We start from the raw sequence: 23,421 nt of genomic DNA, 5'->3' as shown, positions 1-23,421 counted from the left end.
CACTAACGGGTCAAATGTTTTGCTCACACAACACCTGGCCTAACCTATCGGTTCTCTCCTAGATCAAAGAAGTAGAAACGGAGAGTAAGTCATTAACAGATGACCAGATCTCCCCGGCTGCCCCTTCCGTGATCCCACGATCAGAATGTGCGACCGAGACCGCGTCCAGAGAGAAGACCGTGAGCCGCCGATGTGCCGGCGCCGTGGGAGTGGCTGCGGGTCTGCCCCCACCTCAGTGACTCGCTGAGGTCACTTCCCCTTCTCCCTTTAACGCTCATGGCCGAGCAGAATCCTAGCAGTTGGTTTTTGGGGACATGAGTCCGCCTTCTCCCCAGATTGCTGGCTTTCTGATTAAAAGCAATGTTTTCTGTTTCTACTGACATTTGCCTCTCGGGTACTGAATTGTGAGTGGCCAGCTGCCAAATCTGAGTTTGGTAACACGGTGACCAAAATATTCTCGGCCACATGGAAAGTGAAAAAATGCTTCTCTAGAACCCTTGGCTCAGAAAAAGAAAACAAAGTCACAGGTGTCCAGAGGGTGTGGGCCCCAGGCGCTCATGTCAGGGGGCAAGGCGTCCATCTCAGGGGAACCACAGTAAACTCAGTGAAGACGAGCAAGTCAGGGAGCAGAAGGATGAAAAATGAAGCTGAGACTAATGAGGCAGAGAGCCAACAGGAAACATCCGGAAGTCCACAGCTAGCTTTCCAATTAGGCCACAGGCGGGGCCTCTGTCCTGGGAAGGGCCAGGAGGCCAGTGTCTCAGCTCTGCTCCGACCACGCTCCCCTTAGGACAAGACCACAGCTGCCTGGACCCTCCTTGGGCGATCCTGGGCTCAGCTGCTCCTTCTACTGGGCACCCTCTGCCCAGACACACTGGGCTGGAGACAGAGCAGTGAGTCAGACAGGGGTCCTTCTGGAACTCTGGGGGAGGGAACGCCTGGATGGGAGGGTTTCTGCCTGTCTGATGTGGCCTCCTGGGCAGGGCACCCACAGGATCCAGGGCCAGCAAGGGCCGGGGGTTAACCCAGAGCCAGCTAACAACCCACGACACAGCCCTTTTTGCTCAAATGTGGGAGTGGACCCTGTTCTCTGCAACTAGCCCCAGAGGCCTAACCCTCACTTTGTCCTCAGGGCCCAGAACAGAGTTGGGTACAGTCAGGCCCTCAAGAAATTCTAAATAAAATAGTATTTCTGGACTTCATTCTTTTCACACTGAGCACCTCCATCTCCCGCAGCTTTGAGTCTCCGTTTCCTTCTACAAGACCTTTTGCACACCTACAACTCCGCTTTCTCAGCAATCAGCCTACTGAGACTTCTGCGTAGTCTGCATGAAACACATGGACTGATTTGGGCAGAAGTGACCTCTTCACCACACTGGCCCCGCATCCAGGAGTGCCCGTGCGCATCTGAGCTCCTGCTCTCAGGAGAGGCCTTCGACTTTCTGCTGCTGGGGGGATCACTGATGCCCCCACTATGCTTTCTGGTTGCTTTTTTCTGAGATAGACGGAAGCCCTGAGCAGAAGCTGAAAGAGGGTTCCCGGAGGGAGGAAGAACCAGCCAGCAGGGGGCTCGTGCCGAGTGGACCACGTCCCGTCTCACCACAGAATCCCTTCCCTCAAAGTCTCTCCCATCCAGATGGTGGGCACCCCATGGCCGCACCTTACACACAACCCCAGGTAAGTCCAGAAGCTGTCCCCAGGAAGCAGGCTGCAGAGAGGAGAGGGGCAGACCCCACTCCAGGGCACCCTGGCACCAGCGTCCATTGTTCTGGAGTCTGGATGCAGCCCCAATTCTGCATGAGAACTTGCAAACTTGACTTCTGGTTCTAACAACCAAATTCCAACACAAACTCTGATTTTAGGGAATATTTGTCATTTCTTTGGCTACCGGGCATCTAACCCCTCCCTGTAGGGAACCCCACCCTGTGAGACCTGGCGGGAGGGCAGGCTCTGCCCCAGTGCGGGTCCATCCCCTGGACACTGGTGCACGGGGTGGGATGGCAGGGGCTTCCTTGGCCCTCCTGCTCACCTCCCAGGTCCCGACCAGCCCCGAGAGCTCCCTCAGGAACCCCTCCGGACCTCTCCGGACCCCTCATGGGCACAGTCACCGCACCAGAGGCACCCAGCAAATGCTTGGTTAATGACTGGATTAAACGGAACCCACGCACTGAACACACGTAAACTTGTGAGCAGCACTGAGGGGCCGCTCAGGGCTGAGCACTTCCCCTGGCCTGCCCTCCAGGTCCACTGCTCACCCTCACTCCGTGGAAGACAAGGGGGAAGCCCTTCCGCGGTAACTTCTCCCAGCCCAGCAAAGACGTCACCACTGTGGGGTCCGCGCAGACTTCGAGCTCCCGGTGGTAGAAGAGCCTGGACGGCAGGGCCAGCAGCACCGAGTGGGACCGATAGTTCTTCACGAGCTTTGTCACCTGCAGGGCGGAAGGGACAGGTCCAGGGCCAAAGCCGGCCTGCTGCGGCCACATGGAAAGTGCCCCGTCCCCCTCAGTCACAGCCGGGAGGCCCCTGCTGCCCCCATCTCCCGCCTGTCACCTCCACCCGGCGAGGACGTGCACTCGGAGCCTCCGACAACTTCACTTTAACAGAAAAGGAGGGAGTCTCCCTGGGGGGCTGCGTGTCTGGCCGCAAGCTGTGCTCTGGTTCACAGGCTCTGCGGCAGCAGGTGCGGGCTCGGGCCCCAGCCAGGGTGGCTAGAGGCACGGCCCCAGCCCCGACCCTGTGGGCTGGGTGGGACCTTCAGAGGGGCTGGGGATGAAGTTACCAGGACACGGAGCAAGAACAACTTTGTTTTCTGCCTCCAACTGACCTGGAAGCTCATTCTAGTTTCCCTCTAGAGCCCGAGATCCAGGGCTCTCCTGCTGACTCAGGGCGATAAACTTCAACTCAGTAATTTTAACACATCCAGTCTCTAAGATGTTCATCAAACCCCAAACCAGATTCAGCATCACAGCTTCTCCCTTGGCTGAGCCAGGCCCTGCAGTGCTAGTCTGCCCACCTGCCTCCGCCACAGGCTGAGCCTCCATGTCCTGGGACAGAGGAGCGGGGAAAGAGCCCGACCCACCCTGGGGGTGGTGGCAGAGGGGACCAGGGGCTGCTTGGGCCTCTGGCCCCATGTGTGCCTTGGTGGACACGGTGTGAGCTCCCTGGTGGGCCCCTCGGCTCAAGTCTGACCTTACAGCAGGGGGCCGAGCTCACCAACAAGGGGTTGTAGGCGCCACAGGCCCCAAAAGCGTCTTCGTCTCGCATATAGGCCGGTCGGGACATTAGTCTCTCCAGCATGGAGACACTCAGCCCGTAGGCCATGGCCAGTCTGGACTTGATGACTGGCCCAAGCTGCATGGGGTCTCCGGCAAGGACGATCTGTGGCAAAGAAACGGGGCCCACACTGGTGCAGGGAGACCCCACCACGGTCAGGTGGGTGAAGGGGGCTGGGTGAGCAGGACACAGAGTGTGATGGGCTGGCCTCCCGCCCTGACTGCCCAAACCAGGGCGGCTGGGAGGCGGGAGTGCGGCTGCACAGTCACTCGGGCTGCAGAGGACAGGGACGCAGCTGGGATAGGGACAGCCCAGTGGAAAACATCAGTGGACTGGAGCCCTGAGCTCCCGGGGGGCAGACCCCACCCTGACCCCACACTTGGCAGCCTCTGTTCCCTTCCCTTCTTCTGGAATTCTCTGCTGCGCCCTCCTCTCGATGCTGCCCTGGCCCCGCCCACCCTGGCGGCTCGCTGGCCTGCTCCTCGCTCCTGCCCTGTGTGCAGGCTCTGTGGTCACAGTGGAGGAGGTGGGGAGGCTGGTGTGTGACGGGAGGCTTCTCATGCCCCAGGCCCTTGGTCAGCCTGTGTGTCCTGTGCAGTGGATGGGGTTGGGGGTGCAGGGCTCCGCCGCCGAGGGAGGAAAGATGACGCGCAGCACGCGGGCCGCACCTGGCCGGTGACGTCCGAGACCAGCCCCAGGGGGATCAGACACTCCGGCTCGCTTGCCTGCCCCGCTTCGTCCACGAACACATGTGTGAAGTGTCCGACCCTAGAACAGACGCCTTCCTAGTGGTCGCTCCCGTCCAAGGGTCCTGGACAAGCACCCGCCACCTCTGCCCCCGTCCCCCCTGCAGGGCACCCCCTCCCCTGGTGGGCCCCTCCCAACGCTGGCGAGCGCCCACCTCAGCCCTATCTGGTAGAAGAGCCCCGCGCTGCTGCACGTGGTGATGACGACCCTGAAGCGCGAGGCCCTCCAGACGTCCTCCCCATCGCGGCAGTAAGGCTTGATGGCCTCCGTGATGGTCTGGGGAGCAGGTCACCAGCAGGTCATTAAGTCTCTTTAAACTGGACCCGATCGCAAGGCTGGGAGGGCTCCTGAAACGGGGGCCCGTCCCGCTGCACGTCTTAGTCACCACCAAGGACGACGTAAGACTTGTCTTCTCAAATCAAAGTAGTTTACATTTCCCTATCAATTTAGTCCGTGTGTTACCAACCCTCGAGCTGTGAATATAACACAAAACCCTGTAGATCCTTCCCCAGAACAACTTTATACATTTTCAAGATTCAATTTCTCTTCTTAACCAAACCAGGACCTTTTATAGCAAACCAGTGAAACAGAACCAAAAACAAACAATACTGTTTGGGGATCCAGTGAAAGCGGAACGTCAGTGTCAGGGAGGGCGCGGGCTGCTCGCTTACCTCCTCGAACCGGCAGGTGGCGTTCATGCGGACCATGGCTCCAGGCCGCAGCGCCTGGCTCTTGTGCAGACGCAGACACACCAGGTCGGCAGCGCTGTTGGAGGGTGCGCACACCAGGGTCCGACTGTCCGGCAAAGCGTAGAACACCTTTGTGCAGACACGCAGGAGACGGGCGGGAGGGTCATGCGGCCAGGGCCCAGCCCACCGCAGGGAGAAGGCAGAGGCCCTGGCTCTCCAGACCTGAGTAGTCCAGGTGGGGCCCCAGGTTTGTGCCCCCAACACCTGCCAGCTGGTGGCAGTGCAGGCGTGTGGACCGGAATCCCAAACCATGCAAACAATGGACACATGCCACCGCCAGACTCTGCGTAAGCCCAGATGGGGGCACGGAACCCCCACTGCAGTCCGCCACCCTGAGCACCAAGGGGGTTCCCTTCTAACCTTTGACACCAGCTCTCAAACCCTAAGCAGCCGCAGGACAAAACAGACTTCTCCAGGTGTGAAGTAACTGGGGCTCCTTGAGCTCTTCCCACATTCCGACCCCGCAGGCGATGGTGGCCCACGGCGCAGCTCCAGCCACCGCGGCACCCCCACCGTCACCCCCTGCTCTTCCCGGCTCCCTCCCCCGTCCTCCCTCACTCCCATCTCACCTGTAAAACAGCCTCTATTATCGTCACTGTCTTCCCGGTTCCAGGAGGCCCAAAGAGAACGTACGGGAGTGGGCGGCAGTCACCACTCAGAATCCTCCTCACTGCTAACTTCTGGTTTTCGTTGAGCATCAAATTGAAAAACTCCTTCTCTCTGGCTTTTGGGGTCTTGCCAACTGCATCAAAGCGCAGACAGCGTCAGGGCCAGTCGCAGGACGCGCAGCTGCACCGCCCAGGGGCGGGGATGGAGGGGTGCGTGTGCGTGCGCGTGCATGTAGCTCTGACCACCGTGAGGCCGGCCCCTCACACCGTCTCGGCCTCATCCTGCAGAGTCCGGAAAGTCCACTTTCTAAGGGCAAAACGCAGGCCACGCTGTTCCTTCTCTCCACCTTACCCGCGCAGCGTTACCCAGGACGCAGAGACACCGTCACAAGCAGGAGGACAAAAACAGCCCATCATCAGAAAGTCGTCAGAGACAAGACGTCTCCGCTCCGCCTGGCTGCGCGGCTGTCAGAGCACCCCCCACCAAGCCTCACTTCCAGACGCAAGAGCCAGCTTCTCCAGAGGCTCCACGGCCCCGACACTCACCCAGACCACTTGCCTCCACAGTACCGGCCTGCCGCTCCTCAACTCCGACCTGAGCTTGGTCCCTCATGGCTTTCCTACCCTAGGAAGGATCGTGCAGAAAAATGGCTTGAAAAGAAAGCTGTGTCCACACAGGCTTAAAGTGTAAATCTAAACAATTATCAACATCCTGCTTGTTTGATTTACTTAACAGCCCTCTGCACAAGTCGCAGGTCCTACCTTTTAAGACATAACGAAAACGAAGAACATGTAACAAAAAGCTGCTAAGATGATTTCTTTTTACATACCCCTTTAAAAATAAACTAAATTTTGTGATGATGACATTGAAACAAAGGACCCCATTTGGCTCCAGGGTGTCGTCTCCTCCCGCATCCTTCCACATGGACCCTGCTCGCCTGCGGGGAGACCCTCCTCCGTCGTGTGCAGGACCCCGAGAGCCCGTGTGAGAACAAGCAGAACCTCTCGGCCTCGCAGGTGAAGCAAAGTGCCGGTGCTGCGGCTTCCTCACCGCGCTCCAGCCCCACACAGGAGTTGGTTTTATGTGTGTTTAAACATAAACAGAGTCTGCCCTGGACTGACAGAACCGTTTTTCCAATTTCCCATTATAAACAAGGCCGTAACAGGCAACTCTGCACATTTATCTCTGTGAAATCACGTGATTACTTCCACAGGATACATTCTAGAAGTAAAATTGCTACATTGAAAGTTTTCACATGGAAAATTTTAGACATGTCATCAAATCTGATTCCCGGAGGTCACAGCAGTTACCCTCCACCGCCGTCCGGGTTCTGCAGAGTGTAGGGGACATTTACTGAGGTGGGCACGTTCCACGTGTACAACCGGACCCATGACCCTGTCACCACAAGGACACGAATGCATCTCTCGAGGCCCAGAGCCCGTTGAGCTCCCTACTGCTGTCACACAGACTGAAATCTGTCACTGGCCTTTCGTAGTCTTGGTGTCTTTTGAACAGTGAAATATTTCATTTTCACTGGCGTCCAAGTGCATCTGTTTTTCTTTACGGACCACACTCACATCACATCGACAGACTCTGCCTAACCTGGGGGACATGAAGACATTCTCCCACAGTGTTTTCCAGAAGTTTTCATCAGGCTCCACGTTTAGGGCCACAAACCACTCTGGACGAGTTTTAGCCGCTGTGCCGTTTGGCGCACTTTCCCACACAACCTCCAAATGCCCCAGCAGCGCTGGTTAAGAAGACCACCCCTTCTCCTACAGCTGCCAGGGGACCTCTGCCAACTTCCAGTCGTTCAAGTACGTGTTGGTCTGTTCCCAGGCAATTCTGTTCTGCACAGGCTTGTTTTGGTGACAGCACCACACGCCATTGATTACTTTGTTAGATGACTTAAAAGTTTGTACTTTTTTAAAGTTGTTTTCAAAATTCTAGGCCCTTTGCACTCATGAATTTTGTAATTAGCCTGTCAATTTCTTACCAACTGTCCTTGGTATGTTACAAATGCTATAATACATTGTTGTTACTTCAGTTTTAAAGAGTCAATTTTCTTTTAAAAAATTATTTAAAAGTTTTTACTGCAGTAAGAGCATAACACACGCTCTACCCTCTGGACACACCTCAGCTGGGGAACAGCACCGTGGCAGCAGGGATGCAGCAGCCCGCAGAGCTCCGGGCGTGCCCTCGGGACCCCGGGCTCGCACTGCTGGCGGCGGGGAGGCTGCTATAGGTCTTACTTCTAATTCTCTTTATAACGAGACGTTCTGTATTCAGGATTTGTTCTCCTCCACTGATTTCGGGAATCTCATTGTCACAGGCCTTGGTGCAGTTTTCTTTGCATTTCCTGTCTGCTGAGCTTCCTGGGTTCAAGGTTTATCATTTTCATCAAATTAGGACAACTTCTGCTCATTATTTGTTCTCATAGCCCCCCACTCCCCTCCTGGGACGCCAACCACATGTAGGGAGGCTGCCTGAAGCTATCCCACACATCACTGATGCTTTTTTTTTTTTTAAAATACACTTTATTTTCTCAGCTTTTTAAAAGAAATTCCTTTTATTCTGTCCTGCAGTTTCTACTGCTATGTTTTCAAATTCACTAATCTCTTCTGTAGTGTCTAGTCTGCTGTTAATTCTGACACATTTTTCATCTCGGACCTCGAGTCTTCATCCCCAGAAGGTGAGCAGGTGACTTTGACGTCCTTCCTGTGCCGCGAAGAGGGCTCCCGTGTCCCTCTTCCTCTCGAGCACACAGAATACAGCCACGGTGACTTGAACGACCCCATCTGCTCATTCTGCCACTGCCAGTTTTCTGGGTTGGTTTCAGTTGCCTGCAATTTCTTATTATGGGCTGAGTTTTTCAGGTTGTTTCATTTTGGGATCAGATACCCGATGGAATGAATTTTATGCCCTGACGGGTGCTAGACACTGTCACGCTCCCACAAGGGCTGCGCGCTGTATGGGCTGTGGCTGCAGCACGTGGAGCAGGTGGGCGAGCGTCAGGGCCTTGCTCTCCCACTCCTCGATCGGCCTCCAGACCCCCAGGCAGCACCCCCGAGGGGCACACCTGATGGCCAGGAATGAAGCCCCCAGCACCGAGGGAGCTCAAGGCCCCCTCTGCTCCCCAGGGGCTCCTTCCCTCACAAGTGTGACCAGACGAGGCCTCAGTTAAAGGCCCCAGGGCTCTCCCCCAGCTCTCTGCCCCCAAACCTCTTCCATCCTGCCCTTGGACTGCCCAGGGCTCGGCAGACGCCTGCCCGCTCTGTGCTCCTGGCCTGGGAGCTCTGCAGGCGGTCCGCTGGGCGGTCAGTGGCTCTCCGCACCGGCTCCTCTCCCAGGAACCACTGTCCTACAGGAGCTGATGCTCAGCGTCTGAACCTGCTATTTTACGTATCTCGTGTGGTTTTCAGTGATTTAGGTGGAAGGCTAAGTCCAGTCTATGTAACGTCAGCTTGGTTGACGCACAGAATGACTGAGTCTATCTGCAACCTGGCTAATCCATGGAAAGAGGATGCTCTGCATTTAAAAGCATTGAGATGCACTGGCTCAGGAATGCAATCCCCTACACAGCAGCACTCCCTCACCTCAGGCAGCTGTCAGCACCCCACCCAGGAGACACAGGCAGCAGGCGGACCAGCGGTGGGTGGGGTGGGGGGAGTGCTCAGAGAGCTCTGTGGATGACACAGCACCCGTGTCCAGTGAAGACCCCTTTCCATTATCAGGACAAAAGGATCAGATACAAATCACATGGCAGATGATTCTAATGAAAACCTTTTGCTGTTTCCTTTACAGAATTTTCTATGTGCACGCATTATAAAGCTCTCATTTTTTCATTTTTTGGGAGAGGGGCCATAAAATGGTCAAAGGGGGTCTAAATGTTAGATATAGTAAAAAATATGTATTTCTTATAAATTCAAAACATGCTCAAAAAAGCTAATTCCAACAGCACAGGATTATAGTTACAAGCTTGACCACAGCATGAGGGTTTTTCTTGTTAACAGAAACACAATGACAACGACGACTGTGTCTCGTCGTGTACACGCTGCAGGCACTGTGCTGTGTACACAGGCGACACGCTACACTGTTTACGAAAGCTCCTGATCAGCAAGTTGCTGGGTGTGCGTGCCTTCCCACTTTTTCTGTAATCATAAAAATGTGCCTGTCTGAGCGTGCACAAAACCACATAATTTAAAAACAAAACTGTAAGCTCACACACAAAAGATCAGTATCTTGCTTTTCCCCACTCAGTACACTGCAGCCACTGAGACACGGCGTGCAGCTGCATGTGACCTTCATGTCACATCTGCACTGCACACGTTTTAGTGAGTTTTGCTTTACCCGTGACCCTGGTTTCTCCCGGGACCACGCTCAATACACTCGTCTGCCGCCGGTCAGTGGAGAGCTAATCTGTGATCTGGTTAAACACCGGAGCAGTACCTTGGAGGCGGGTGGGCCGTCGGTCTGGGTGTCCTGTGCATGGTTCCAATCCCACATAACTTGGGGAGACTGCAAAATGATTTCTTCCGGAAACAACACTTGTAAACAAGGAAAGGTGAGAAGGCAGATGTTACTGTAGAGTCTAAGAATGACGCGCAGAGGCAGCGGCCTGCAGTGACCCGTGTCTACTGCTCCTCCCTCCTCGGCCCCTGTGCCATCTCAGCCACAGCACAAAGCCAGGACCATGTGCTCTGTGCAACAAAGCCATCATTTATTGACTGTGAACACAGACACGAGTCATAGCAAGAGGAGACGGGCGGAGCGCGACGACTTCACTGTCAGTCAAGTAAGCACGCTGTTTCTGCACAGCTGCAATAGTCAAAGGACACTGACACTCCCTGTAGGAACACATGCTGGGTGTCAGGGTTCCTCTAGCGTGTGCCTGAAGAGACTGAGTCACACGCACTCTCCTGACACCTCTGAACACAGCCAGGAGATGTCGCACCACCATCCCACAAAGGTAATACCTTTTACTCCCAAGTGGATGGCTTGTTCAAGTGCAAAGTGGCACCGTCTGCTGGTGGTCCTGCAGGAGAAAGGACACAAGTCACCCTCTGGAGTCTGGAGACTTGAAGCTTCATGAAACTCACCCAGAGACCAGCCTGGAGGCAGCACCAGGGGGACTGTAGGCCATGGGGCGTCAGCAGGACACCAGGAGTTTTACAGCAAAACTTTAAACACGTGTCAGGACAGCAGGGACACCTTCCTTTCTGGAAATATTTCTGTTTTAACGTATAAAGTGGACAAGTAGGGAAAACAGAAAATTCAAACTGTGAAGGGACAGGGAAACATTACCAGTGCTGTGTCAGCAGGGGAGTAACTCTGACGGGAGAGACCCACTCAGAATGCTTGGTGAAAGACTGCGGCCTGGGGGACCTCCAGGAGCTCGCTAGGGCACAGCTGACCCCGATCGGGCAGCAGAAGCACAGGAGGGGCTCGGAGCTGCGGCTCGGACGTGAGGGCAGAGGTGAGCAGGGACAAGGAGATTATTCAGGCAAAGAAGCGGCTTGGTTACAGTGCAGTCACCTTCCTGTAGGGATGGCACTGCTCCACCAGGCAGATGACCTCCCAGTACCAACCAGGAGGCTCCTGCCTGGCTGGTCTAAGACTCTGTTTCTGGAGCAGCCGAGATTGCAGTTCAGCTGAGTCTCGGTTTGGTGACATGGGGCCCAGCATGAGCCAGCAAACAGGGAGACCCTCAACCTCAGAAGCAGTGAGACACATACGTCCAGCCCACCGTGAGCTGCGCCACACTCAGCAGGCCGGCACAAAGCCAGAAGTTCACCCTACGGAGTGGCCGGCCATTACCGATGCCCACACTGGGACAGGCTTCTGTCACCAGTGCAAAGCTGAAACATGGCCATTCCCCAAACCGCTGCCCACTCCTCGTGCACAGCCGAGAAAGTAAGGAGGGGCGGGGTGTGGGCGTGAAGGAGACAGGAGTCCACCGCAGCAGCCAGCAACTAACCAAGGAGAGGACGGTGCATAAGTTCCCCAACAGGAGAGGAGACACGGTGTGCATCACACACCCCGTAGGGAGTTTAGTGCAGGAACAGGGACAGGTACCAGGTGGTGGGGTCCCTGCGCTCCTGATGTGACAGAGGACGAGTGACCAGACAAAGGAGGGAGTGGACTGACGATGACAGCACGTGAGGAACCAAAGATCCGTGTACTCAAGGTCCCAGGAAGAATAACATGCAAACGTGTGTCTTTACGCCTGGAGGGAAAGCTGCGGTCCAGGTGGCGCAGCAGCCTGCACCGCCGCTCGCATGGCGAGGGCCGAAGCAGAGAGGACCTGCCTGCCCGGGAGGAGGAGCCTCTAAAAGCATTACCTGTTATACGTAAATTCCACGTCCATAGGCTCAAAGTTATATGCTTGTTCAAATTCTGGATTAAATTTAAGAGTTACATCTTCTTCATGAATCTGAAAAAAACAAAGTATTTACTTTACAGACTTTATACCCGGTTTCTTGGAAAAGTCTTCTACCCATACTCTGCAACGCACCAGTCAACGCTCATTCCACAGATCTGAGCTAAAAAGTCTGGTGTGTTCAGCGTGGGAGAAATAGAAAGGGTGGCGTCACCGTGCTGCTACACTGCGCTTGTCTCTCGAGGCAGTGGGACGCCTCTCCGCTCCCCTCGGGTAGGTGAACAGACCTCTCCTCTCCTGGTAACTATTTATGCCTCTGTCCTCCGTGGAGAACCACCCACACCCCCGGTACTGTCCAGCCGCCCCAGCGAGGGCGACGCTCAGCCAGACGCGGGGGCAACCGGCTCAGCTCCTGGCTGCCAGGAGGAGGTGGGTCTGTGAGCAGAGCTGCAGCAGACAGCAGACGGGGCCGCAGAGGCCAGGGCGCCTCCACCCTGTCCCAGGCTGGTTCTCGCACCCCCTCCTCCCTCTCCAGAGTCAGGGCTTGGGCAGCTCTGATTTCTCCGTCGGGAGTGCGCGGCGTGGTGGTTCCTCCGCCTAGACCGGCCTCCATCCCCGTGTGGCGCGCAGTGGAGAGCAGGCAGGACCAGCTGGAGGAGCACAGACCACACTCAGGTGTGGCGGCGGCAGGTTACACCAGCACAACCTTCCCCGATGCCTACGTGCAGGCTGCCTTCCGAGGCTCCCTCTCCTGGACTGTGTTCAGACGCCCACATCTGACTAAACAAACACTGACGTGCAAACATCATGACCTACTTGTGGTAACTTTGAAGGTGAGTGTGTTTTACGTGACTGAAAACAACAGGATTTCTTTACAAAGTTCTCTTTATGCGTCAGATTTATCGAAATGTTCACTTTACCCTGAATTTTCCAAAATGCCATCCACCCCAAGGGCCGTGCCGCCCCCAGAGTGGGGCAGGAGGTCCTCGAGGCAAGCGAGCGGCTCTCACCTCCATCACGTAGCCAATGTACTCGATGATGTGTCCGTTGTACTCTTGAGTTTTTAAAATCAGTTTGTCACCTAGTTAAAAGACATCACTGCGTGTAAAACAACAGAACTGTGAAGTCACACCGTCTAAAGAAGTGGAGCGCAACACACGCGTTGCTGGGGCCGCTGCGCGGGGCCCGTCAGCGCGGGGAATGCTGGCCGCGCCCCGGCCTTCAGGGAGACCATGCACGGCCTGGGGCCGGGCTGGGCAGGGCTGGTGCTGCCAGTTAAATGTGCTCCTTCCGACTGGCCCAGCGTCTGTGAGGCCGCCCAGCAACACGTGGCCCGTGAGCAGCGCACCTGCGTACAGGGAGGGCCTGCCCTCGGCCAGCCCGGGGACCTCCAGAACCAGGAGGTCCCCGTTCCTCCTCAGGGTGACCCCAGTCACGTTGTACTCTTTCAGCTCCGTCTCCGCGTGGATCTCCTCCAGCCACAGCAAAGCCGAAAACTTCTCCTTGTAGTTGGACATGTTCAAAAGCTGAAAAAGAACCCAGCGCGCTAGTGACAGCAGGGTGACACCTCTCTCTCTCACACACACTGGCACGTCAGGACGTCGGCGGCCCTGGAGCCGTCAGTCTGACAGACCGATGGAACGACGGCCTTCCACGCTGACCACCAGGTGGCGCGGGAAGCCAGCCTGAGATGGGGACCCATCTAAGTGAGCTCGCAGCCACCCAGCTGCCCCCGACAGAGCCCCCAAGCTGCACACAGAGAGAGCGCAGGGGGTGGGGCTGGGGACTGAGGGCCGGGAAGGGGGGCAGCAGAGCTTCCCAGCATCCCCTCTGAGCCACCAACTGAGCGCTGGTCCACGTGCAAACACAAGAAACTCTGTCGGCCAGCTGTGGGAGAGCATCCCGGGAAGGGGCGAGGGCAGGGCCCCTAGATGGGCACTCCCCCGGGCCGCTGTCCCAGGCACTGCACGGTGTTTAGCAGCACTCCTGGCCTCCCTGCTCCAGAGGCTGTTAGCACCCTCAGCCGTGACAACTGAAAACGTCCCCCCGGGGGGAGTGCCACCTGCTGAGAACCACTGGATCACAGAGGACAGCCCTCAGACCCACAGGCCTGAGAGCAGCGCAGGCCCGCTGGCCCGAATGGAAAGGCCTAGGGTAAAGGGGCGTTCAGCATGCAGCAGCCCTAACCTAACAGCCACTCTGGCCTCACCTCACAAAGCCTTAAAGCCAGCTTTGAATGTATCTGACTGTTTCCAAGTAACTTAACTGCATCCAAAACAAAACTCAGAAACATTTTCAGGAAGAGAAAAACATGCAACACCCAACAGGGCGAAATGCAGGGCGTCCGGCATCTGAACAAAGATGACCAGGCGTGGAAATAAGCAGAAACCGCAACCCACAATGAGGGAGAAAGCAACCAGCAGAAACAGGACCGAAGAGGACCCTGTGATGGAAGCCGTACACGAGGACAGCATCTGTGGTACACGCAGCGCGAAGGCTGAGGAAAGACCACGCACGTCAAGCAGAGACAAAGAAGCCTCCCCGCGGTCCAGGCAGCGTCACTCCCTGGCATGGCAGACAGAGGGCCCCGCGCCTCCCAGGCAGGCATGCTCTGTGGGTTCAGGGCAAGACACCCCCCGCCCCAGCTTCCCTCCAGACCCTCTTCCTCTCCTCCTGATGCCCCATCTCTCCACACTCAAGGGGCCCCCATCCTCCACAAGTCTCCTCCCGCCACTTCCCAGTCTCTTCCCTCCCTCTCACCCTGACGCCACACAGGCCAGGGCCCTCGTTCTGCTCAGCCAAGCCTCAGCCCATGGACCCCAAAAGCCTCCGGAAAATGCCCCCCACCCTCAAGAAGGGGCAGCGAGCTCCTCACCGCCAAAGAGACAGACCCTTTCCCTTCCCGGACCCTGCGTGGATGTGCCCCCTCCAGCAGTCCCCTCCCCCTCCTGGCTCCAGCCTCCACCTGAAACAGCAGGCGGGCTCCCTCAGCTCGTCACAAGCAGGCCTGAGAAGAGAGGAGCAACAGTGTAGCTGGGCGGGGGGTGGGCAAGATGGTCCCGGCAAAGGAGGCCACGTGAGGCCTCCTTCCTTCTTTGACCGTCGGCCTGCACAGCCGCAGGCCCCCTCTCAGCGGCTCAGAGTTGCTTGGCCACAGGTCTGGGAGACGGGCTGGGCTGGCGGCACAGGGTTTCTTTCCCTCCTCCTCTTCGCCCCGCCCCAACCCCAGAGCCCGGGGGTGAGGAGGGCACCACCTCTGGAGGAGCACCAGTTTCCGCACCAGACACTCTCCTACCTCAGCCAGCAGTGGCTGGAAGGTCAGGATGTCGATTTTCTGTTCCACACACCTTTTCAGTCTGTCTGGAATAGGATACTGTGGGAGAAAACTTGGAAGCTGTCGTCTTGAGTTCCTTAAAAAGAAAATCACACATTAAAAACAACCTGTAATCACCAGGCATTTGATACCAGACGTTTTCACCTAAACATCCTTCCCTATTTTAGAAAGACTGACGTTCAGCCACCAGAACAGCTGCTACGTGAGCTGCGGGCCCCCGCCCGTGGGCTGCAGAGTGGGACTCAGCTCTGGGGCCTGCTCGCCCTGCCCGGCATCTCCGTGAGCAGGAGAGTAGAGCTGCTTTGCCTGCAACAGGACAACGGGGCTGAGCGCCCCAGGAACCGACCCCCAGGGACCAGTGAGCTTGAAAACAGTTTCTAAACTTCCAATGAGCTCAACTCTTACTACTGTTTTTCCTTCCAGTTTGACTGAGATGTGACCGATACACAGCACGATGCAAGTTTAAGGCGCGCAGCATCGTGGTCTGACTTGCGCACGTCATGAGATGACAGCCACAGTAGGGCTGGTGAGCCGTCATCTCACCAGGTGCGTCACTGAAAAGTGAGGAAAAGTGCTCTTCCCTGTGATGCGAGCTCCCAGGACTCTCTCTCTGGGCAGCTCTCCCACGTGACACCCAGCAGCACTATAGTTACACCCGACCTGCTGCTCATCATACCCCAGTACTCACCTGTCCTACAACTGGAACTTTGTGCCTTTTGACCCCCTTCATCCAATTCCCCCTCCCCCATCCCGGGTGACTGCAAATCTGATCCCTTTTTCTCGGAATCTGTGTGTGAAGTATAACTGACCTTCAACAGGATGTTAGTTCCTGTTAAACAACACAGGGACTGGCTACTTCTCTGCATTTCAAAACGATCAGCACAATGTCTTGTCACAATCTGTCCCCACACAGACATCACAGCTGCTGAGCGCACACAGCTATCCATCCACTGTGCAGTCAAGCTGCTGATCCCAAGTTCAAGCACACGTCAACAGCCCCGCACTTTTACTCTCCTCCCTCACGATGACTGTTTTGTAATAATTTCTTATTTTACATCCTCTTGTTTTGTGCATCCTTTAGCTGCTGGCTATGGACACAGACGACTACCACTTCCGTCTTCTAACCTCAGCACCGGCTCTGCACACGCTGGCTCTAGTGCTTTCACTGTGTGCTCGCCTCTACCGGTCAGCTTTTCCCGTTTGTAATTTTCGTGTTTCTAGTTATGGCCTTTTCCCCACTTAGAGATGCTCTTCTAATATTTCTTGTAAAGCTGGCTGGGTGGTAAGGAACTTTTACCTCCCGCTTGTCTGTAGAACTTCAGACCTCGCCATCAGTCCAAACGCACCCTCCCAGGTGGGGTACCCTCGGCTGCAGGTTCCCCTTCATCACTCTGAATGAAGGCATCGTGCCGTCCCTTCCGAGCTGCAGGGTGTCTGCTGGAGAGTCAGCTGTACTGTAACCTCAAGGGTGCTCCTTTGTATGTAGCTCGCTGCTTTTAATACTCTCTATCTTTACTTTTGCCATTTTAATCATAGTGTGCCTTGGTGTGGGCAGCTCTGGGTTGACTCCGTGTGGGACTTTGCGCCGCATGGACCCGTGTGACTGTCCCCTTCCCCAGGGGAGGGAAGTCACATGTGCTCTCTGGCCCTTTCCCTCCCTCTCTCCTCCTTCTGGGAACTTACAGTGCGAGTGTTGGTACACTGATGTGCCTGAGGGCCCTTACACTGTCTTCACTTCTTTTCAGTCCTTTATCCGTTCAGCACCAGTGATTTCCGCTACCCTGTCTTCCAGCTGCCTCATCCCTCTGCGCCGCTGACTCTACCGCTGATCCCTTCTAGCGCATTGTTCATTTCAGCTACTGTGTCTTCGTGTCTGTTTAGTTCTTCTTTACATTTTTTAACGCAGTTAAAAACTTCCCATTTCTCACTGTATCCACCCATTCTCCTGAGTTCTTTGGTCTTTATGGCCATTACTTTGAACTCTTTCTCAGGTAGACTGCCTACCTCCACTTCACTCAGTGAGTGCTTCTGGGGTTTTACCTTGTTCCTTCATTTGCAACATGTTTCTCTGTCACCTCCTTTTTGCCACTCTTTTGCTGGGTTGTATTTCTTTGTATCTGGTAGGTTCCTTACAGTTCCTGATCTAGGAGAAGTGGCCTTTTGTAGGCACCCTCTGGGCTGCAGTGTGCACCCCGCTCTGAGTACCAGAGCTCTATGCTGTGCGGGCTGCGTGGGTGGTCTCGTAGGCGTGGCTGGTCCCTGGTCTGGTTAGTTGCCAGGTCCTGTCTTGTGTGGAGGCTGCTGGCCATTGGCGGGTGGGGCCGGTCACAATGTTGCTGGCTATGGGGCCCCAGGGCTGGTGCGGGCCTGCTGGGGGGTGGGCTGCAGGGCCCCGGGGGTTCCGGGACTAGTGCTGGTACACTGGTGGAGAGGCCTGGGTCCTGGGGAAGCTGTGGGCTCAGGTCTTGAGGCAGCCTGTCTGCTGATGGGGCTGAGCAGGTGCAGACACTGGCAGTTCCAAGGATGCCAAGCCAAGGAGGACAGGCACTCTGGGTCACTGTTCTGACAGCGGAAAACAAAGGTCCTGTTTCACGGACGTTTCCGTATGGTAACGATACATTAACATTCAAAGGGAAGTAACTAACTAGAGAATTAAAACACCTGTGCTCTTGGCTTATTTCACTCCTCTAGTAAAGCCGAAGCAGAGCAAGAAGGCTGCTTAGTGCACCACTAAGTGACAGCCAGAGGTTCGTAAAAGCTCCCATAACTGGAGCCCAACCACCTGGACCCTGCTGCCCGCAGGCCGCAGCGGCCTCTTGCTCCCATGTTCCAGGTTCCAGTCCTAGGACACGTCTGACCACTGCTCACATGACCAACGACTGATACTATCGACTGGTCACTACTGACCACCTGTGCCAGAAACCGCACATTTAATCTTCACAGCCACACGTAGCCAAAGTGGCTACCACTTTACAAATGAGACTAAAGCTCAGAGGGACTGAGGAACTGGCCGAAGTCACACAGCTTCCCATCCGCAGTGCTGGGATTCAAACAACAGTTCAACCCCAAGGTTAACAGCCACACAATACTCTGCTGGGAGATTCTTCCTTCAGCCCACAAATCAGCACCAGTCATAGTACCTTATCTTCAGTTGCTTCTGGGTAAGGTGTGATCTGAAATCCAGGACTTTCCACTGTTGGAGAAGTGGCACACATCACCCGAGGGGGTTCTGGGCAGCGCTCAAAGCCATCAGTTACAGCCTGAGGGTAAGTGTCCACAAGACACAGGGTGCTATCACCAAACATCCCCTCAGCCCCAGAGATCAGAGTTTTTGGTAAGCTTAAAAAAACAAAATCTGCTGTTCAGATTTTGGGTTTCATAGCTGCAGACAAGAAAATATGGACATGCCACACATTCTCCAGACCACGCCCCAGTTAAAGGCCGGGTCATCCCCAAGCCCCCAGCCATATGTTACTAGCAGATTTTTTCCTTCTTAATTTCATTTTTCAAAGATGCTACATCTTCAAATGGACTTCAAGCAGCCAAGCTTGTTGAGTTAGCGCTCAACAAGATAACTCAGGTGCTGTGAACGGCTCGCAGTCACACCAGCCATGTCTCACTGACTGCTGCAGATCGACGCCTCCGGGTGCCCATGTGGGACACAGGACGTCTCGGGAGATGGGCTGGCTAGGCTGTGGGAACATGAGAGGTGGCAGGAGCTGAGGGCAAGCGTCAAATGGCATCCTGCTGTGGGAGATCACCCCGAGACTAGGGGGCGCTGCAGTCCTCTCCACAGTGCCTGTCCCCCACCCTCTCCTCCCAGCGTGACCCCAGAACAATAGTGGAACAGGGGACGCCCGTCTCCCTCCAACAGCAAAGCAGCCACACAGATCCCTCACACTGCTGGCCCGAGAGCCGGCTGGCCTGTCCCCTCCGCCCACGGTACCTTTTCTGCGTGGTCACAACAACTGTAGTTTTTGTAGAAGCTAATGCTTGGGAACTTTTTGAGTTTTTCCATGAAAACGGTTCTCGGACCGCTATCAATGACTCCTCCTCACTCACGACGGTCACTTCAAGGAATCGCCCGATTATGAAATTTGAGAAGCAAAGCAGAAGGAGCTCCTTGCAGCGGCCGGAGTTCCTGGACAAACCAAACACGGCTGTCACCAATAAGACAGCGGGTCCCACACACTCCCCTTCACTCACATGAGGACAATCACACAGCTACCGAACCACCGTCCTCCTTCGCTTTTGATAATCTTCTCAGGGAAAAAGGGGACGTAAGCAATGTAGCATTTTCCCAAGATAAAAATCAAGCACCTAAAATGGTCTTCTCTGTAATTCTCAGACTTAAGAACAGGAAATACATTTCCAGTATTCCCCAGTTTAAATCAGAATTGTGTCATGTGACCAAGAAGACACGACTTTCACTCTGCCTCCTGCCCAGTTTCTGCTGTTGCCAGGGTCCCAGCTCCACTGCACACCCGGCGCTTGGCCTCCTCACCGCCCCCTGCACCACCACTGTCACCACCACGGGTTACAGATGGCCTATAGGAGCTGCGTCACAAGCTGCTGGCGCAGGACTGCCCTGTGCTCACGGATCACCACCAGCCCGAGGCAAGGCGTGGATCTAACCAGACCCACTGTTTGACAAGTCGAGGATGAGCAGGTGCACGTGAGATGAGGGAGGGACTAAGGGCTGCAGCCCGAGTGCTCGCTGATGGGTGACCACCAGGCGGGGAGCCTGGACACGGGGAGGAGGCCGAAGAAAGGAAGGACCCGCAAGGGCTCGGGATCCCGTGTCTTGCCTGGCTGCCCAGGTGGAGGCGGAGGGAGGGGCGAGGAGGTCTCAGGCTGAGCCAAGGGAGTAGAAGGGCTGGGGGAGCCCTGCCTGCGCCGTCCTCCCGGCCAGTCCGGAGTCCAGGCAGGGCAGCAGGGCCTTGATGTGCACGCACACTCAAGCCACCATCTCCAGCAATGCTTTTTCTTACAGTTTCGGCCCATCAAAATAGTTATGAATACTTTTTGTAACATTCAACCTAGAACACCACACATGAAACCTAAAAAGACAAGTGTCCAGCTGTCCCCACAGTAAAGTCCCTCCACATCCTCCAGCCACGTACTTCGCTTCACATATGATCACAACCAGGGTTTGTCCGCCTGGAGGGATGAGCCTGCCGGGCTCAGGCTCTGTCACCTGTTTCCTTGATGCACACTTTTCCTTTTCTCCGCTTCCTCCTTTACAGACACAGTCATCTGGGAGATGAAATTTGAATTTAAAATTAGACCAAAGGTAAACATGTTTCCTTTCCCAGGGGTGGCAGGATGGTGGACATAAGCATCACACAGAGACCGCCACACACACAGACACAAAACCACAGACGGTGGACGGCCAACGAGTAAGGGGACAGTAGGCAGCCCCTCCCCAATCTGGAGTCATTCCTGGGAAGCGCTTGTCTGAAGCACTTCCGGTGTTTCTCAAGCTGTTTTACCCCGGGTATCAGAGAAGGGTCCAGATCAAAGGGACTGCAGAGAAATTACTGCCACTCGCCTGCCCAGGGCCCCAGAGAGCAGCTGCACCGGCGCCCGACCTGCCAGGCTCCGGAGGCTGATGTCATGGGAACAGTGAAGCGTCTACCTGGAGAGACTGCTCTGCTGTTCCCCAGGCTGCTCTCCAATGTCTGACAGGTGTCGGTTTTTCTGCAGCTGTCTAATGAGTTAATAGTTTCATCTGAAAAATTCTTCTCCTCCTCAGGAAGAGAAACAAGAGACACCATGGAGCACCTCTGAGTTTTATCCAGCATCTGAAATCTGAACTGTTTAGCTTTGTCCCAGCCAGCCAGTTTGCAACAGACTAAGTACTGAGGGACGTCTCCTTTATTCCTGGAAAAAGAGAATTAGTTGTGAACACAGATTTCTAAAGCTAAAACATTCAGTTACTATAAAACTCAGAATTCAATCTAATTAGTGAAAGGCAACGAGAAATACTTTTATGAGTGCAAGTTAAAAGGGTATTTCAGGGTGGAAAACCTAAATAGATACATGTAGGAAAAATAAAGTTGATCTTATAAAAATTCTTAAATTACAGTTTAAAACCCATGTAAACTAATGAGCAATTTTATTTGAGTGGCAAACTTACTCTATACAGATTACCATACTTTTACATCCTCCTTCTTTCATTGTTCCAAAATTTGTCATCCTTGTGACCTCGATGTCACCTTTGTTTTGTAAGAGGGCTCCACAGGCCTCCCCGGCGGCCTCCTCGGGGGTGGAGAAGTCCCTGGAGGGAGCGTAGCAGCGTCAGGCTGCGCGTCTGAGGCGCCGCCAGCCTCCCCCCTCAGGCCGGAGACAAGGAGCGAAGTCCCAGAGAGGTGACCATGGAGCGACAACACTCAGAACTCGGGAGCAGAAGCGGAGGGACACAGTGGTGACACCGGGGACCAGGAGGCCTGATGCTGGGCTCCACCAGCTGCAGGTTCTCCAGATGCCCCGGGGCCCCTCGTCCCACTGTCCTCTTCCCCGTCCCTCCCAGGCTGCTGGAGGTGGGGGGTGTTCATCAGGGACCCACTGCTAAGCTTTCATTTGGAAAGAGTTGTTGCTACAAAGTATTTGAAAACAATTAAATGAGAACTTTTCTCTTCAGAAAATGAGGTGATTCCACCCTCCGTGGAGAAGCCCCTCTACCTTCCTGATGGTGCCACCGAGAAGCTCACCCCACTGTCCCCTGGTGCTCCCCACCTCCCCACCCCGGGCTGCAGCCCCACTCAGAAACTAGCTGCTGTTCACACACACACAGCGACTCCTCGACCACACAAGTGACCCCTTCGCAGTCAGCTCCCTGCAAGTCCCTGCTGTCACACACACGGCCCTCCCACGCCCGCTCCCCCTGGCCTCCTCTGTCCACCACGTGCGCCGGCGCCTCTCCAGCCCGGTAGCCCCGGGCCTGGTGGCCCTTCTGCAGACACTTATCACAGCCAAGAAGGGACAGGCTCATTCACCCATTGCATCGTGGGGCACTTCCCGCCGCTCTGCTCCCAGCAGAACCGCACACACCCCCGTGGCTTGGGGACGCGGGCCAGGCACTCGGTAGGTGCGACCCAGAACTCACTCTAGTGAGGAGATCAGCTCAAAAACAGAACAATCTGAAAACCGTGTAACAAGCTCACTGGAGATAAGGGCCAAAGGGGAAAAGCAGGCAGAGAAGGGAGCGGGAGGCGGGGCAGGGCTGCCGCTTAGCCCCAGAGCGCGGGGGCGGGAGGGGGCACAGGAGCGGAGATGGCAAATTCAGCACCTACCGTGCGGTGTGTTCTAACAAATGCCAACGGGGGAAGGAGTAACAGAAGGCATAAACCCACCAAAGTACGAAGATCATTACCATGAGATTAAGGAACGAGGCAACTTTTAACTCGGCCTTCACTTAGCCATGAAGACCACACACAGCCCGCCATTACTCTGTCTTACGACATGCAGCCCCGGATCCGCCCAGCCCTGCCCAGCCAGTCTCCTCACCGCCTGTGCACAGGGGTCAGGCACAGCGCCCGCCACACGTAGCACGACTGGCTGCTCTCCACCACCACTGCACTGACCAAGTCGTGTCTCCGAGGCACATATCCTTCTGGAAGTTTTAGGGAGTCCAAGGTGAAAAAGATGCAGTCGTCGATCACCCCGTTTCTTCCACAGAGGCTGGACACGCAGACCTGTCCGCAGGGTGCCCAGGAGCCAGTTACCACATGTGGATGGGGCCCGCCGGAACCGACGCCTGCTGAGCTGGCCCACAGCACTGGGTCCCAGGGGCAGGGGGCACCTCAGGCTGCGCACACCTCCCCTCTCCCGCAGACTCAATTCCCTCCTCTCCTGGCCCCTCTCTGGGCCCACAGCAGTGGTGACAGCAGGCTCAGAGCCTGCGTCTCCCCGCGCTCGCTCCCAACACCCAGGGCATCGTGACACCTGTGCTCAGAGCCTGCGTCTCCCCGCGCTCGCCCCCAACACCCAGGGCATCGTGACACCTGTGCAGACCTGTCCCCAGAGCTTTACTGTGTGCCTCCCCGCAGGGAGGCAGCACTCCCAGTAAGAGGACAGGGTCTCCTCCAGCTGAGACGGAACCTCAGTTCTCCTGACTTCCTGGCACACCCAGGAGAGCCAGGGATGAGGAGGGTTGGCACCTACCCTGTCCACGCGCTTGTACCTCAGCGGCTTCACCGATACGGCCTCGCTGCTCCATGTGCCCGGCCGGATCCAGTACTCGGCCTCCACCCAGTCTCCCTTGCAGGGCTCAAAACCTCCAAGGCAGGGAAACCAGGCTGAGTTACTTGGTAATGTTGTAACCTCAA

The 23,421-nt window shown here is 55.7% G+C and overlaps 1 protein-coding gene and 1 long non-coding RNA gene across 14 annotated transcripts in view; one reads left to right on the top strand and one right to left on the bottom strand.

The window, feature by feature from the left end:
* MOV10L1 (Mov10 like RISC complex RNA helicase 1) overlaps positions 1 to 23,421 on the bottom strand; it is a 39,679-nt gene that overhangs the window by 3,525 nt on the left and 12,733 nt on the right. For 7 of the 13 annotated variants that reach the window (XR_004324424.1, XM_032492554.1, XM_032492557.1 and 4 more), the window contains exons 4-22: positions 23,258 to 23,370; positions 22,601 to 22,788; positions 21,231 to 21,371; positions 20,730 to 20,974; positions 20,215 to 20,347; positions 19,038 to 19,232; positions 15,053 to 15,167; positions 13,106 to 13,283; positions 12,768 to 12,838; positions 11,720 to 11,811; positions 10,355 to 10,413; positions 9,828 to 9,925; positions 5,924 to 6,002; positions 5,339 to 5,511; positions 4,692 to 4,838; positions 4,175 to 4,296; positions 3,942 to 4,041; positions 3,214 to 3,378; positions 2,256 to 2,429 (exon numbers count right to left, since the gene is read on the bottom strand). Coding sequence is in view for 10 of the 13 variants with exons in the window: in XM_032492554.1 (XP_032348445.1) it covers positions 2,256 to 2,429; positions 3,214 to 3,378; positions 3,942 to 4,041; positions 4,175 to 4,296; positions 4,692 to 4,838; positions 5,339 to 5,511; positions 5,924 to 6,002; positions 9,828 to 9,925; positions 10,355 to 10,413; positions 11,720 to 11,811; positions 12,768 to 12,838; positions 13,106 to 13,283; positions 15,053 to 15,167; positions 19,038 to 19,232; positions 20,215 to 20,347; positions 20,730 to 20,974; positions 21,231 to 21,371; positions 22,601 to 22,788; positions 23,258 to 23,370 (2,588 nt within the window). In the remaining 3 variants the exon portion in view is untranslated. Of the gene's footprint in view, positions 1 to 1,584; positions 2,430 to 3,213; positions 3,379 to 3,941; positions 4,042 to 4,174; positions 4,297 to 4,691; positions 4,839 to 5,338; positions 5,512 to 5,923; positions 6,003 to 9,827; positions 9,926 to 10,354; positions 10,414 to 11,719; positions 11,812 to 12,767; positions 12,839 to 13,105; positions 13,284 to 15,052; positions 15,168 to 19,037; positions 19,233 to 20,214; positions 20,348 to 20,729; positions 20,975 to 21,230; positions 21,372 to 22,600; positions 22,789 to 23,257; positions 23,371 to 23,421 lie in introns of those variants that run through there. The other 6 variants (XR_004324426.1, XR_004324425.1, XM_032492563.1 and 3 more) reach the window with 3 other exon arrangements.
* LOC116667564 lies at positions 758 to 2,376 on the top strand. The gene is made up of 3 exons (XR_004324427.1): positions 758 to 893; positions 1,237 to 1,677; positions 2,243 to 2,376. It is a non-coding gene; the product is annotated as an uncharacterized LOC116667564 (long non-coding RNA).

This window comes from Camelus ferus, chromosome 12 (assembly GCF_009834535.1).
Source record: "Camelus ferus isolate YT-003-E chromosome 12, BCGSAC_Cfer_1.0, whole genome shotgun sequence".
NCBI lineage: Eukaryota > Metazoa > Chordata > Mammalia > Artiodactyla > Camelidae > Camelus > Camelus ferus.
This window is presented reverse-complemented; position numbering and strand designations above follow the sequence as displayed.